The 13983-nt window shown below is 35.6% G+C and overlaps 2 protein-coding genes across 3 annotated transcripts; both read left to right on the top strand.

Annotated features, from left to right (window-relative positions):
- The first annotated feature begins 7007 nt into the window (after positions 1-7007).
- LOC17885259 (RNA polymerase sigma factor sigC) lies at positions 7008-10230 on the top strand. Its single transcript, XM_006290753.2, has 9 exons — positions 7008-7139; positions 7241-7348; positions 7433-7511; positions 7681-7850; positions 7943-8437; positions 8544-8774; positions 8996-9136; positions 9238-9441; positions 9757-10230. The coding sequence occupies exons 1-9, from the start codon at positions 7104-7106 to the stop codon at positions 10036-10038; spliced, it is 1746 nt and encodes a 581-aa protein (XP_006290815.1). The 5' UTR covers positions 7008-7103; the 3' UTR covers positions 10039-10230.
- A 372-nt stretch (positions 10231-10602) lies between these two features.
- Positions 10603-13812, top strand: LOC17885017 (uracil phosphoribosyltransferase, chloroplastic). 2 transcript variants are annotated; one of them, XM_023782722.1, is made up of 13 exons: positions 10603-10624; positions 11607-11708; positions 11803-11881; positions 12123-12181; positions 12294-12371; positions 12467-12548; positions 12636-12684; positions 12757-12818; positions 13036-13103; positions 13198-13253; positions 13345-13392; positions 13482-13564; positions 13645-13812. In XM_023782722.1, exons 2-12 carry the CDS (start codon positions 11664-11666, stop codon positions 13537-13539), a joined length of 684 nt encoding a protein of 227 aa, XP_023638490.1. In that variant the 5' UTR covers positions 10603-10624; positions 11607-11663; the 3' UTR covers positions 13540-13564; positions 13645-13812. The 2 variants fall into 2 exon arrangements, with proteins under 2 accessions (XP_023638490.1, XP_023638489.1); XM_023782721.1 differs by lacking the exon at positions 10603-10624 and adding an exon at positions 11289-11504.
- Positions 13813-13983: the final 171 nt, after the last annotated feature.

Genomic DNA, 13983 nt, shown 5'->3' with positions numbered 1-13983 from the left:
TATATGCAGCTTGTAAGTGTATGTCAGTAGGTGCAGAGATGAACTGACTAAGTTGATGAACAGCAAAGGTGATGTCAGGTCTTGTATTAGTCAAATATAGCATCCTTCCTACCAGCTCTCTGTAAGTCTTTGGATTAGACAATAAAGTTCCCATTTCTTTGGTCAAATGCAAATTTGGATCCATTGGTATCGAACTAGGCTTGCATCCCAACAGACCAGTATCTTCCAGCAAGTTCTGAGTATATTTTCGTTGACACACTGAGATTCCTGCATTTGATCGTGCTATTTCCAGACCAAGAAAGAAACGAGCTGAACCTAAATCCTTTATCTTGAATTCTGATCGCAACAAAGTCTTCAAACTCTCCACTGCAGTCTCATTATCACTCGCTATCATAATGTCATCAACGTATACTAAAACTGCAATGAAAGCACCAGGAACGATCTTGACAAACAGAGTATTGTCAGCATGCGATTGTGTGTAATTTGCACCCAATAGAACTGATGAGAAACGTTTATACCATTGGCGTGATGCTTGCTTCAATCCATATAGAGATTTTCGTAAACGACATACCGGATTAGAAGGCAAAGCATTGTGTTTGGGAGTGTATCCTTGTGGTAAGCTCATGTAGATTTCTTCATCCAAATCTCCATGTAAGAAAGCATTTGAAACATCCATCTGTGTGAGACTCCAGCCTTTTGAAGCAGCAAGAGCAAGAATATATCTCACACTGGTTAGTTTAGCAACAGGTGAAAAAGTGTCTAGAAAATCCAGCCCTTCTTGTTGAGTAAACCCCTGTGCTACTAACCTAGCTTTGTACCTTTCCACAGTACCATCAGGGTTATACTTGATAGTAAACACCCATTTACAGCCTACTACATTCTTTCCATCTGGTAAAGACTCAACATCCCAAGTGTGATTCTGTTCTAAAGCTTGAAGTTCTTCATTTGCAGCCTTTGTCCATTTTTCTGACTTCATGGCCTGGCTAAAATTCTTAGGTTCTGTTTCTAAGCTATAAGAACAGATATATGACTTATATATGGGAGAGAGTTTATTATAAGAGATATAAGATGAGATAGGATAAGGTGTAGTATGAGGTTTAATACTTTCTGTAGTAATAGTAGTATTTAGTATAGGAATAGAAGTATTATCTGTGGGTGGAAGAGTAGAAATAAATGGGACAAGAGAGCAATGATACTCAGTCAGATAACTAGGTGCTCTAGTAGCACGTTTAGGTCTAACAATGTTCATCGGATTAATAACAGTATCATGTGTCCCTGTATTATTAGTAATGGTACTAGGATTACTTGATGGTACAGCAGGTAATGTATGACTAAATGATGCAGGCACAGAAGATGCAGGCACAGAAGATGCAGGCACAGAAGATGCAGGCACAGAAGATGCAGGCACAGAAGATGCAGGTGCAGGTGCATATGCATTAGTAATTCCAGCAGGTGTAATATCATCAATTGGAAAAGTTTCTACAAAATGTAATGGTACAGGTAATGGTAATATACTATTAGGAAACAGATCAACAGACTGAGCTAGCAAATCACTAGTTTTAAAAGGAAAAGAATTCTCATGAAAAGTTACATTCCTAGAAATAGAAATAGAATGCGATTCTAAATCCAAGATTTTATATCCTTTGTAACCAGATGGGTACCCTAAGAAAACAGAAGGACTAGCACGCGGTGAAAACTTATGTCTATCATGTGAATGAGTAGAAACAAAACACAAACAACCAAAGTTCTTTAACAAAGAGTAATCCGGTTTCTTATTCAACAACAGTTCAAAGGGTGATTTATCATTTAACAAAGGAGAAGGTAATCTATTGATTAAGAAAACTGCTGTATTAACACAATCACTCCAATATTGCAAAGGTATGTTTGATTGATATAGTAATGATCTAGCCACATTTAACAAGTGTTGATGTTTTCTTTCTACTACTGAATTCTGTTGAGGTGTATAAGCACATGAAAAATAGTGTAACATTCCATATTCTTGTAAAAGATTAGTAAAAGCCAATTCAGGAGCATTATCAGATCTTATAGCCTTAACATTTGTATTATATTGTGTAGTGATCATTTTAAGAAAAACTGGAAAAATCTTTGAAACATCACTTTTATTTCTCAACATATAAACCCATGTTACACGAGTACAATCATCAACTAAAGTAAAGAAATACCTAAAACCTTCTACAGATTCAGTACTAAAAGGACCCCAAATATCAAGGTGTACTAAATCAAACGGATGTAAAGCTAGATTATTATGAGATAGGAAAGCTAATCTCTTTTGTTTTGCTAAAGGGCAGATTTTACACTCAGAAATAGTAGAAGAAATAGATTTCAGAGAAGGAATGACACTAACAAGTTTATTTAAAACAGCTGGTGAAGGATGCCCAAGACGTTCATGCCAAAGAACACCATCATCCAACTTAGAACCAGACAATGAACAAACCACAGGAAGAGATGGTGAGAAGGATTGCTTCTCATTATCAAGAATGTAAAGATTGTTGTAAATTTTACCCCTCCCAATCATCAAGCCCTGAGAACGTTCCTGAATCAAACAACAATCAGGAAAAAAATGAGCTGAGCATGACAAAGTTTTAACTAAACAACTAACACTTATCAAATTAAACTTGAAATCCGGTACATGTAACACATTATGCAAAACTAAAACAGAAGATATGCAGATGATGCTTGTATGAGTAATTGGAACCCTAGTACCATTTGGAAGTGTTACAGTGACATTAGAGACTGATGTTAATTCTTTAAACATTGTTAAGTCTGAACACACATGGCTAGAAGCTCCACTATCTATTATCCAAGCATGTTTTGGCAAAAATTGTTGTAAGGAAGAAAGGGTATGATTTTGAAAAGTGAGATTACTATTCTCATACTTAAGACTAGTAGAAGGAAAAGAAACAGTACCAGAAGAAGAAGACTCAGCCATGTAACCATTCTCAGTAATCATTGCATTATTAGAAACACTAGTTACAGCTGCAATTTGAACATCAGAATCTTGTATCTGAGATGAAACCTGTACTTGAGAGTTGAATTGATGTATTAATTGTTGAATCTGTTGAGATGATAAGTTCTGCAAATTCTGGATAGAACCATCTGAAGCAACATAAGGCATAGATTGCTGAGGCATATACTGAGGATGGGTATAAGATCCAGAGTCATTAACCATTGTAGGCATCTCTGAGTAAACTTGAGCAACAGCATTTGCCTTGTGCAACGATTCATAAGGACTCATCTGTCCTCTTGGTTGGTAATAAGTCATCCTTGGTTGAGATTGTGCCATTGGCATCCTTGGCTGAAACTGTGTACTCGGAATAGGAGTTTGAACAACCGGAGGCTTGACATTATAACCAGAAGCAACATTCTTGTAACCAGGAGGAAAACCAATGAGTTTGTAACATTTCTGAACCGTATGTCCCACCTTCCCACAGTGAGTACAAATCGGTTTCTGTGCTCCACGAGCTGTATTATAAGCTGCAATATAAGCAGTTTCCATATCACCATCTACAGGTGCAGAAGCTTGAAAAGCTGCATTCTCAATCCTTGTAGTAGGTTTAATAATCTTCTGTCTCTCATCTTGAGTAAGAATATTGAAAGCCTCTTCCATAGAAGGGATAGGTTTCAACATCAAAATATGTCTGCGTGTCTGATCATAACTCTCATTAAGACCCATAAGGAATTTTGTGACACGACTCCTCTGCTGGAGTTTTTCCCATTTCACTGCAGCATCACATTCACATCGACCACAAGTGCAGACAGGAACTTCTACAAAATTTTTATACTCTTCCCATAAAGTCTGCAACTCTGTGTAATAAGTCGAAATATCCATTGATCCCTGCTCAATCTTACTCAACTTCTGCTCTATAGCAAATACCCTAGGAGCATCTTCCTGCTGAAAACGAGCTAATATATTCTTCCATATGCCCTCAGCAGTAGGTATGAAAAGCAAACTCTGTCCTATCTTCTTAGAAACTGAGTTCATTAACCAAGTAGATACAATATCATTGCAACGAGACCAAGCTCCATAATCTCGATGATCCTCAGCAGGTTTTAGAATCGTTCCATTGATAAAACCAATCTTATTACGAACATTCAAAGCCATCATAACAGAACGCTTCCAAGAATGAAAATCAGAAGCTGTGTTAAGCCTATCTGAAACAAGATTCAACCCTGCGTGATCATTGTTATTCAGATAATACGGATTATCATACTGATCAACCTGTGATCTAGAAGGAGCTGGAACTTCTACAGGAGGTCGAACCAAATTCGCCATTAACAGAAGAAAAGAAAATCGAAGAAGATGCGAGAAATCAGAAAGAACAAGAATAATCCCAGATTGGAAACTCATATAGAGACGAAAACAAGTAAAACGATGAAGCAAACCAGTAGTCCGGCGAGTATCTCAGAAATAACAACACCGATGAATTGCAAAATCCAAATCGAACAAGAAATCGAAAAACTCATCTTCAACAGAAAGAATCTCTCTATCAAACTCCAGAACCGATCAAGAAAGCGGAAGAAAGAACCGTGTATGGCTCTGATACCATATTAAAACCGATACATCGGAGGAAAAGGAGATCGGAGATGATCGGAGAAGAAGAGAGAAGCGAAGCTTTATTATCAAAAGTATAAAAGTTTGTTACAAAAGCTTAACGACTAATCTCAGTCTAATTAGCTTATATATGCTAATTAAACTTTACAACATTAAACCAGACATTTAAACCAGAGTCAATAACCGGTTAAACACAAACCAAGTAATCTAATACATCGGGCCATAAATTGTTTTCTTTCATAAGTGAAGCTAGGACTACTCCACAATATATATTATCAGTTTTTCACTTGGTAAACATGATTTGAAAGTTTACAATTAACGAAAAAATATTTGATATATATTCTCATAACTCAAACCTGCAAACCGTGCACATATATAAGTTCATCTTAATCTTTACTCTCAAGCATATAAATCAAAAGTAGAAAACTTACATTCCTCTTCTAGAAAATCGTGTGGGTTATATTTTAAGACATATGGAATCATTTTTTTTTTCTCTCTTTCTTTATTCCTCATGTTTTTTTATTCTCTTCTTTTCTTCATGCCTTTGTAGTTTTAAAGTTCACAACACATGTTTCATATTTTCATAACAACCAACATTGTTATATTTCTGAATTAACAAAATATAGTAACTTCTTTTTTTTTTTTCTTCGATAAAGAGGATTAGTCTCGTTTGTTCATAACGTTAATTTCTAGCTTTAGTTTTGGATTGAGAGTTTCACGATCCCGACTTGGGAGTACGAGCATCCAATCTAATAAAGGGCTTCGGGGGTCATACATTATATAACCAATTTTTATCTGGTAAGTTTTTTAGTTGAGGTTCTAATAGTATTATTATTATGTAGTTGTTGTACAAAATGTTACACAAACTGGTTCATGTTTTCTCACAATTAGTAATTTTCTTACCTAAGAAAAAACAAAAAAACTAGTGTTAGTTAACTATTTTCTAGCAAGGTGTGTGGTTTAGATTCTTAATGATAAACTATAATAAACCCAGCCAACGATATTATTCGATCTGGCAAGATCATAAATAACTAAAAAAGGCAAAAAGGTCATAAAAACATATAATAGAATCCCACATGCCCACAGATCATTCAACCGCACATCCCATCAACCTTAAATATAAAAGAATCACAGGTCATTTATACTCTTCGAACATGTATGTTGGTCTCTTGATCATGATTCCTCTTTTTCTCTAGCTAATAAATAAAGAAATACGATGTTCCATTCTTTAAATTTTGCCGAAACTCAAATGATATTTTTCAAAGCTTTCGGGAGGTTTTTTGGAGATGCATGTAATGAATGATCAATGACAAGGGAGAGGAATTGTTTGTAGGAAAACACACAAGAGATCGAAATGGAGAAGTTCTTGAAGGTGGCACAATCGTTTGCATTTGTTTGGGGATTCATCTTGCTGGTGGCTCTTGTGTGTTGCTGCATCGGCACTAAACCTCACAGCGAAAAGGATGATGATGATACTGGTTGCGCCGCCTGCGACGGAGGGCATGCTGGATTTTAGTAGTTATATATAATATAGTCCTTTGTTTCTTTCACTCTTCTCTTTGATATTCTGGTAGATTTGTAAGACACAACAATGTCATCCTTTTTTCATAATTACAGATAACTATTTTGTAAGTCTTGTTTTCTCTTTTAATATAGCTAGAGACAGTTTCTTTTCTTCCTTTTTTAACTTTTACGTTTGCATTTGTATGTTCTAGTGATTAGGATAACAAACATTCGTAAGCCATAGTTTTGGTTTGACTTGTAATTACGGTCAATGGGGTTTAGGTTTTGCATAATAGTAATATACGAAGAAAACTTATCCATTTTAATTTGCATGTTGTTGTTGACACGAAAGTGACTATCCTATCGTCGTCAAATTAATGTAGTAAAGTACTACTAACAGTAAACTATCGATATGTATTTTTGAGAAAAGAATTTAGTAAACTGTATACTGAAAACAGTTAACTATATACATAAAAAGATAATCAATTGCCAAATTGCTGTAATCATGAGACCAGCAAAATTAATTTAGTAAAGTACTACTAACAGTAAACTATCGATATATCTTTTTTGAGAAAAAGGATTTAGTAAACTGTATACTGACTATATACATAAAAAGATAATCAATTGCCAAATTGCTGTAATTAATCATGAGACCAGCAATGAATTCACGTTCACCACATTTAATTATTATATGCATCATCGTGTAAAATAAAGCATCACGAGGAAATGTACTAAATATTTCTATATATTGGATAAACTAATGTAAATTTCCTGTATATTGTATGGTATGGTGAAGATACTTTGGTATTAAAATTAATAAAAGTGGAAAAAAAAACAAAAAAGACAAACTGAGAAGAAGATTAAAAAAAAAAAAGGAAAAATAAATATAAAGTGTGGCAAGGAAACAGAGAGAGGGAATTAGGAAAATTAGAAGAAGGGAGAAAGGAGGAGAGGTCTTCCTAGACCATACAATTTAACACACACACAACACTCTATCATCTCCCTCCCTTCCTCGCTCACTGCGTCAATGGCGTCCTTCAATTCATTCCCCATTCCCAAACAGGTGTGCTCTCTTCTCTCTCTCTGTATAGACAGACGCGCGTGTGTCCACTCTCTCTCTCTCGAGCTGATTGTTGTTTTTATTTTGGATTTTCGGATTTCTAGATTGTTGGTTCTTCTTCTTCTTCTTCCTCATCTTCTTCGTCTTCGTCTTCTTCTCGCCCACGTATCTTAGTGCGATCGACTATGCCGTCCACCAATACTAGTATGCTGGTAACAGTAACAGTACCTTCTTCTCTTTTCCCTTTCATTCATATATCATCTCAACACTCCCTGAATTTTGCGATTTGGATCCAGGTCTTCGTACCTCCACATCCTTTGATTAAACATTGGCTCTCCCTATTAAGATGTCAGCATACTTCTTTCCCCATTTTTGGTGAGTCACTCACTCTCCCAAATTCGGATAGATTATGTATGATTAGGCTCGCTCTTGTCATCCATTTTCCAATGTTTCTCTCTGTGCTTAAATCCTTAATCCTGATTCTTGAATAAACGAGCATAGTTTGATGTTCTTGCTACTTTTTTATTGACTTGATGCTTCACAGTTCGAATTCCAATGACTTCTGTGGTTGCTACGAGATGCTCTTTTCTATCCTCACTCAAAGAGGAAAGCAGAACTTATACTCACAATGATCCTTTCAAAGCATGTGCCTGCGCTTCTGCAACTCCTTACACTACACCAAATAATGTTTATGTTGAACTCAAAGATCCAAAGGTGTGTGTATTGAAAGCTCACTGCATATTAACACTATTCTCACGCTTTGCTTCTTTTTTTTTTTTCCTTTTTGCTGACATTTTTTTTTTCAGGAAAATATTGGTGTGGGCTTCGTTGGAGAACAAATGTCTTCTGCAGAGAAATCGTATTCTTCTCGTAGCATGTTGCAATACAATTTACTAGCAAAGAACCTCATAGCACTAGAGGAAACATTTTCTGCCTTGGACTCTTTAGGAATGGAAAGAGATATTATGTTTCAAATGGGGAAGCTGGGTGCTACTGAGTTTTTCAAAACCTGTCTTTCTAGGTCTCGTGGTTCCTCTATCACGTCCTGCTTATCTGAAACAACCGATTTGGTGGGTACTACACCGAAACAGCAAGTCTTTGTATCCTCCAGAAGAAAATTGAAAAAGAAAGCAAGCAGGTCGAGTGTGACAGGTGAGAATGGTGATCAGGGTTCTTTGCCAATCGAGTTACGAACCACGTGGAACAATATTGATGTCCCTAGAGTTAGAAGACCACCAAAATATAGAAAGAAAAGAGAGAGGATCTCTAGAAACGAGGCTGAGATGTCAACAGGAGTCAAGGTTCAGTGTGAAATCTTCCTGTTTACTGTACTTTTAATTTTACTTGTCCTTTGTTCGCTTTCAGTTAACAAGAAATTCTTATGACACTCTCATGTATCTTTTGAAGATAGTGGCGGACATGGAGAGAATCAGAACGCAACTGGAGGAAGAAAGTGGTAAGGTAGCGAGTTTGAGTTGTTGGGCTGAAGCAGCTGGGATGAACGAGAAACTCCTGATGCGCAATCTACATTATGGCTGGTACTGTAGAGATGAATTGTTGAAAAGCACCCGGTCTTTGGTTCTCTTTCTTGCAAGAAATTACCGTGGACTGGGAATCGCCCACGAAGATTTGATTCAGGTTCATCTTCTCTCCTTAGAATTGTAGTAAGAGTCCTACAAAAGTTCTATCTTGTAGCTTAAGATTATGATTACAGAAAGACTGGATAGGATACTTCCGGCTTGCTTTCATGATACTGCTTGGTAGTTGGTACTCGGTACACAAATGATAAAAGTTTGCAAGTGGAAAGTTTTAAAAACTGTGATTGCAGTTCCTTATGTTCTTATATGTGGGTTTTTCAGGCAGGGTTTGTGGGGGTGTTACAAGGAGCAGAGAGGTTTGATCACGCAAGAGGTTACAAGTTTTCAACATATGTGCAGTATTGGATAAGAAAATCAATGTCCATGATGGTGTCACGGCATGCAAGAGGCGTTCATATTCCTGTATGTGCATTTTGATTTTTGACCCTTTTCTTGTTTATCTAAATTTTGTCTCATTTTCGACAAAGCTAACCTCATTCTTTTTCTTTCCTGTTTTTTGGCAGTCATCTATAATCCGTACTATCAATCAGATACAAAAGGCTCGTAAGACCTTGAAAACGAGCCACGGGATAAAGTATCCGGCAGATGAGGAGATCTCGAAACTAACAAGCCTCTCGGTAAAGAAGATTCGAGCAGCTAACCAATGCCTAAAAGTGGTCGGTTCAATAGAAAATAAAGTCGGGGATTGCTTTTCTACAAAATTCCTGGTATGTTGTTTTGGACCAATATGTGCAGAAACTATGAATTATTTTAGCAATTCATGCACGGGATGGAGGAGTGAGAATTTGGTTTATCTGTTTAGTTTGATTCAATTTATGGTTGTCAGAAATGTCTATAGAAACAAGAACCAAAATTTGTTTTGTTTAGTATGGTAATTGGTTACACTAATTCGATTTTTTCTACGAATGAAAATACTGTTACCATCAGGTTTATCAAAAAGATTGGTTCAGTCTAGATTTAACTATTCTTTTTGTTCAGTTTGGTTGGTCTCGATACTCAATCCTTGTTCTTTGTGCCTGCAGGAATTTACACCGGACACGATGATGGAGAGTCCAGAGGAGGCTGTGATGAGGCAGAGCGCGAGGAGAGACTTGCATGATCTTCTAGAAGGGCTAGAGCCAAGAGAGAAGCAAGTGATGGTTCTACGTTACGGTCTTCAAGACTACAGGCCCAAGTCCCTGGAAGAGATTGGGAAGCTTCTTAGAGTTAGCAAAGAATGGATTCGGAGGATCGAACGGAGAGCAATGGCTAAACTCAGGGACCAACCCAACGCGGAAGACCTCAGATATTATTTGAAGCTGTAAAATATAGTAAAGAAATATATACAGATTTTGGAACCATTTATGTCCTCGTCTATCACAGTGTGATGGTGTAATCATGCGTGTTTATAATATAACATTGGAGATCTCTAGTCTCGAGTGTAAAGTTACGTATAAGTGGTGTAAAACTTACATTTATCATATTATATAAAACTTGATATTTAAAGTTGCTAACTCGATCACCTCTCATATTTCTCAATTAGAGATTTTGACAGTTGTCGAAAGTAAAATAAAAACCTAAAACAATTATCAAAATATTAAAGATATTTTAAGAAAAGTATACAAGATAATTAATATAGGAAAATATACAATATCTTGCTAATTCTAAAAGTAAATATCCTTTGATTTTATCCATGTCTTAATTAGTAATTACATTAAAAACATGGATTTCCTTCTTTTTTTTGGAAGATTTTTTAAATCTATTTTAATATTATATACCTTTAATTATTAATACCAAAAGAAAAGGATCTTAAATATTCACCTCTATATAAACAAATAAGTAGTCTCATCTTTTTTTTCATCAAACAATACAAGTTTCTTCAGAAACATCACATTTGCTTCAAGTTCATTGGTAAAGCGTCTCTTTTTTCTTCTTTTATTTATTTATTTATTTATTTATTATTATTATTATTATTTCTTATGAGGTTGTCTCAAATTATATAGTAAATCTACACAATTGTTCTATAGTTTGTCTCTTATGAGATTTGTAATAATGAACAAAAACGTTCTGTTATTCTTTTAATTCTCTAAATCTATATAATAATTAATTCTCATAAATCTATATAATATTTGATCACACGTCTGTTTTTATAAACAAGTAATCAAGACGTCTGTTATATTTTTTAACCAATGTTAATTAAAGATTTTAATGAAATAGATAATAGAATATCAAGGATAAAAAAACGAGTAATTTATGATTTTATTTTCACATGTCATCTAATTTTTGTTTTCCAATTCTTTTTTTTTTTTTTCATTTACAGTGGTTATAAAAATCTGAATTAAAACTAATCTAGTTATAGAGAAAACATTCTTGAACCCAAAGTGCAAATATAGTTTAACATTGAGAAACAGCTTTAGTGAGTACAATTGTTGGGTTTTATCCTGTAAAGACATTTATTAGTATTTGAAAACATGTAAGTTACAAAGTCGAAAACATTTAAATAATTGATAAATGAAAAGCCCAATGGGCCGTAAATAATTAAGTAGATACGAAGGTTGTTTGGATAACAGTTATGAGAGCCGGTTTAAGTTCGCCCGCCCTATCGTCTTTGTGAAAAAATCTGAACCAGATTCGGACATACATCATCGTTTCGACGAAAATGGCGTACTCAATCAGGTGTGCTCCTGATACGCTGCGTTTTGGTCCCCGACAACAATGCAGCCGCCTAAACCCTAATCCTCCTTCCTCTCTCCTCTCCTTTAATCCCTCCCCAATTCTCGCTCGTTCAGGAGTATATATATTCTATATTCCTTAAGCACGCTTTTCCAGTGAAGCCTTTTTGGATATTTCAAACTGAACTTTTATTTTGACTCTCGATTTTTTTTGATACTAGAATTTGGGTGCTTCTTCTTCGTCTGTTTCCCGGCGGAGTATTTGTGTTAGAGCTAAAATGGCGGCGTCGGAAGGTTCGATCAACGGGAGCAATAGGATGCTGGTAAACAAAACCAAAAAAATCATCAGTCGGATTGAATTTTAGATTTTTGGACAAGTTTTGTGTTTTGATTCTGTTGATTTGATTATGGTTTCAGGTGTTTGTGCCACCACATCCGTTGATCAAACATTGGATCTCTGTTCTGAGAAATGACCAAACTCCTTGTCCTATATTCAGTGAGTAGATAAGATTTTATGAGTAATGCTGCCCCAAGTAGATAGAGAGATATTTGTAGAATTGAATTCAGTTTCTTGGTTTTTCTGATTACTTGGATCATAGTTTTTGAATTTAGTGAACATCCTTAGCTCTAAGACTATATTATCTGCTAAATTGCGTTTGAATATGAGTTTTTTTTTTGGGGTCAGTTTGCGACTACATAAGTCTCTGTTGTTGTTTAAATCTTGTAATTTTTCTTAGGGAATGCAATGGCTGAACTAGGGAGACTACTCATGTATGAAGCAGCACGAGAGTGGCTGGTGAGTAATGTTTTGACAAAGTTTCACATCACTTTATTTTTCTTGAATTCCATTTTCTCCGGGTTTTTGCTTATTGTTTCTTGATTTTTTTTTTTTTGTCTGTGGTGTTAAGCCAACTGTTGCTGGAGAAATAATGTCTCCACTGGGTCCTGCTTCTGTTGAATTCATTGATCCTAGAGAGCCTATTGCGGTTTGTTTTATCCCTCGAACTCTTCCTGTCTATACTTTCTTCTGAAACGCAAAAATGTAAACCATATCTAATACTTGGTTTTTGTCTCTGCGTAGGTTGTTCCGATATTAAGAGCTGGTCTTGCTCTTGCAGAACAAGCATCCTCGGTTTTGCCAGCGAATAAAGTATATCATTTAGGTAAGTAATTTCTTTTTAGAAGATGTGGAACATGAAGACTTTTATCAAATAGCTTATGAATGTTCCCGTGCTTATCCTATTTGCCAGGAATAAGTAGGGATGAGGAAACACTCTTGCCGTCGGTGTATCTTAACAAGTAAGGAATTCTCTGCAGCATTATGTAGTTACTGAAGTGTTTACAATAACATCTTTAATACATCTTCTATAGGTTGCCTGATGAATTTCCCAAGAATTCAAGAGTGTTTTTGGTCGACCCAATGGTTGCCACAGGTAAGAAAATCTCATCAATTCTTGTAATGTAATGAGTTATAGTCATTTTAGCCTCCTCCATATTAGAAGTGTAATTAAGGTTTGATGTTCAAATATACATGATAATGTGGGAATGTGAACGCATGAATGGTAATACCAAATGTTTCATAGCTAGAAGTGTAGGTTTAGCAACAGCTTGGTTTTCTCTATGCTTCTAAACACTTTATTTGTATTTTAGGCGGTACCATAATTGCGGCGATGGATCTATTGAAGGAACGTGGTTTGTCTGTTCAGCAAATCAAAGTGGTAAATCATATATGAAAGCAGTTTTTTGTTTGTCAGAAATCTTGGCTACGGAATATCGTGTAGTTTGATTTTTCTGGTACCTCTTTCATTACAGATTTGTGCGTGTACTGCACCTCCTGCACTGTCGAAGCTTAATGAGAAATTCCCTGGGTAAACCAATAGCAAAAGATCAACTCTCGACATGTTTGACATTTGGTTAACTCTTTACTAAACTATTTGGTTGCTGTTTGCAACATTTCAGGCTTCATGTATATGCTGGAATGATCGATCCTGAAGTCAATGAAAAGGGGTAAGTCAGATATGCAAGTTCACATTTTCGATATTGGGTTAGAAAACTGGTGATTATATTTTTACTTCCTTGCGGATTTTAATCAATAGGTTCATAATACCTGGGCTTGGAGACGCTGGAGACCGCAGTTTCGGGACAGAAGGCTAAGCTTTTGATGAAGTGATTCTTGTGTGTGAGTTCTGTAAACTTTACACTCAAAATCTTTGGAGTTATTTGGCTTCTTACTTTGTTTCTATATTTCTTTGATCTCAGGTTATTGAAAGGGTTTGGATAAGAGTCAAAGACTACAAACAAGAAGAATCTCGTCTTTAGGAAACAAAGAACAAAAACTTGTAATCACCCATTTTCTTTGGGAGTATATCGTGATTTATGTGTCATTTTGTCTACAGTCTACCAAAAAAAAAAAAAAACATTTTTGAATGAACAAGTATGCAAGCAAATCTGAAAAAAAATATCCATTCCAGATGAATCAGACATTTTAACCAATTTTAAGTAATTTTTCAATCTGAATACCCAAACTGAACCAGTGTTCTGTTTTGGTTTGGTTACGATTCCGAATTTTGTTGATGGTGTATAATAAAATCAACCGGC

The sequence above is a fragment of the Capsella rubella genome, unplaced genomic scaffold, assembly GCF_000375325.1.
Source record: "Capsella rubella cultivar Monte Gargano unplaced genomic scaffold, Caprub1_0 scaffold_5, whole genome shotgun sequence".
NCBI lineage: Eukaryota > Viridiplantae > Streptophyta > Magnoliopsida > Brassicales > Brassicaceae > Capsella > Capsella rubella.
The sequence above is the reverse complement of the archived record's forward strand: the minus strand, read 5'-3'. Positions and strand labels throughout refer to the sequence as shown.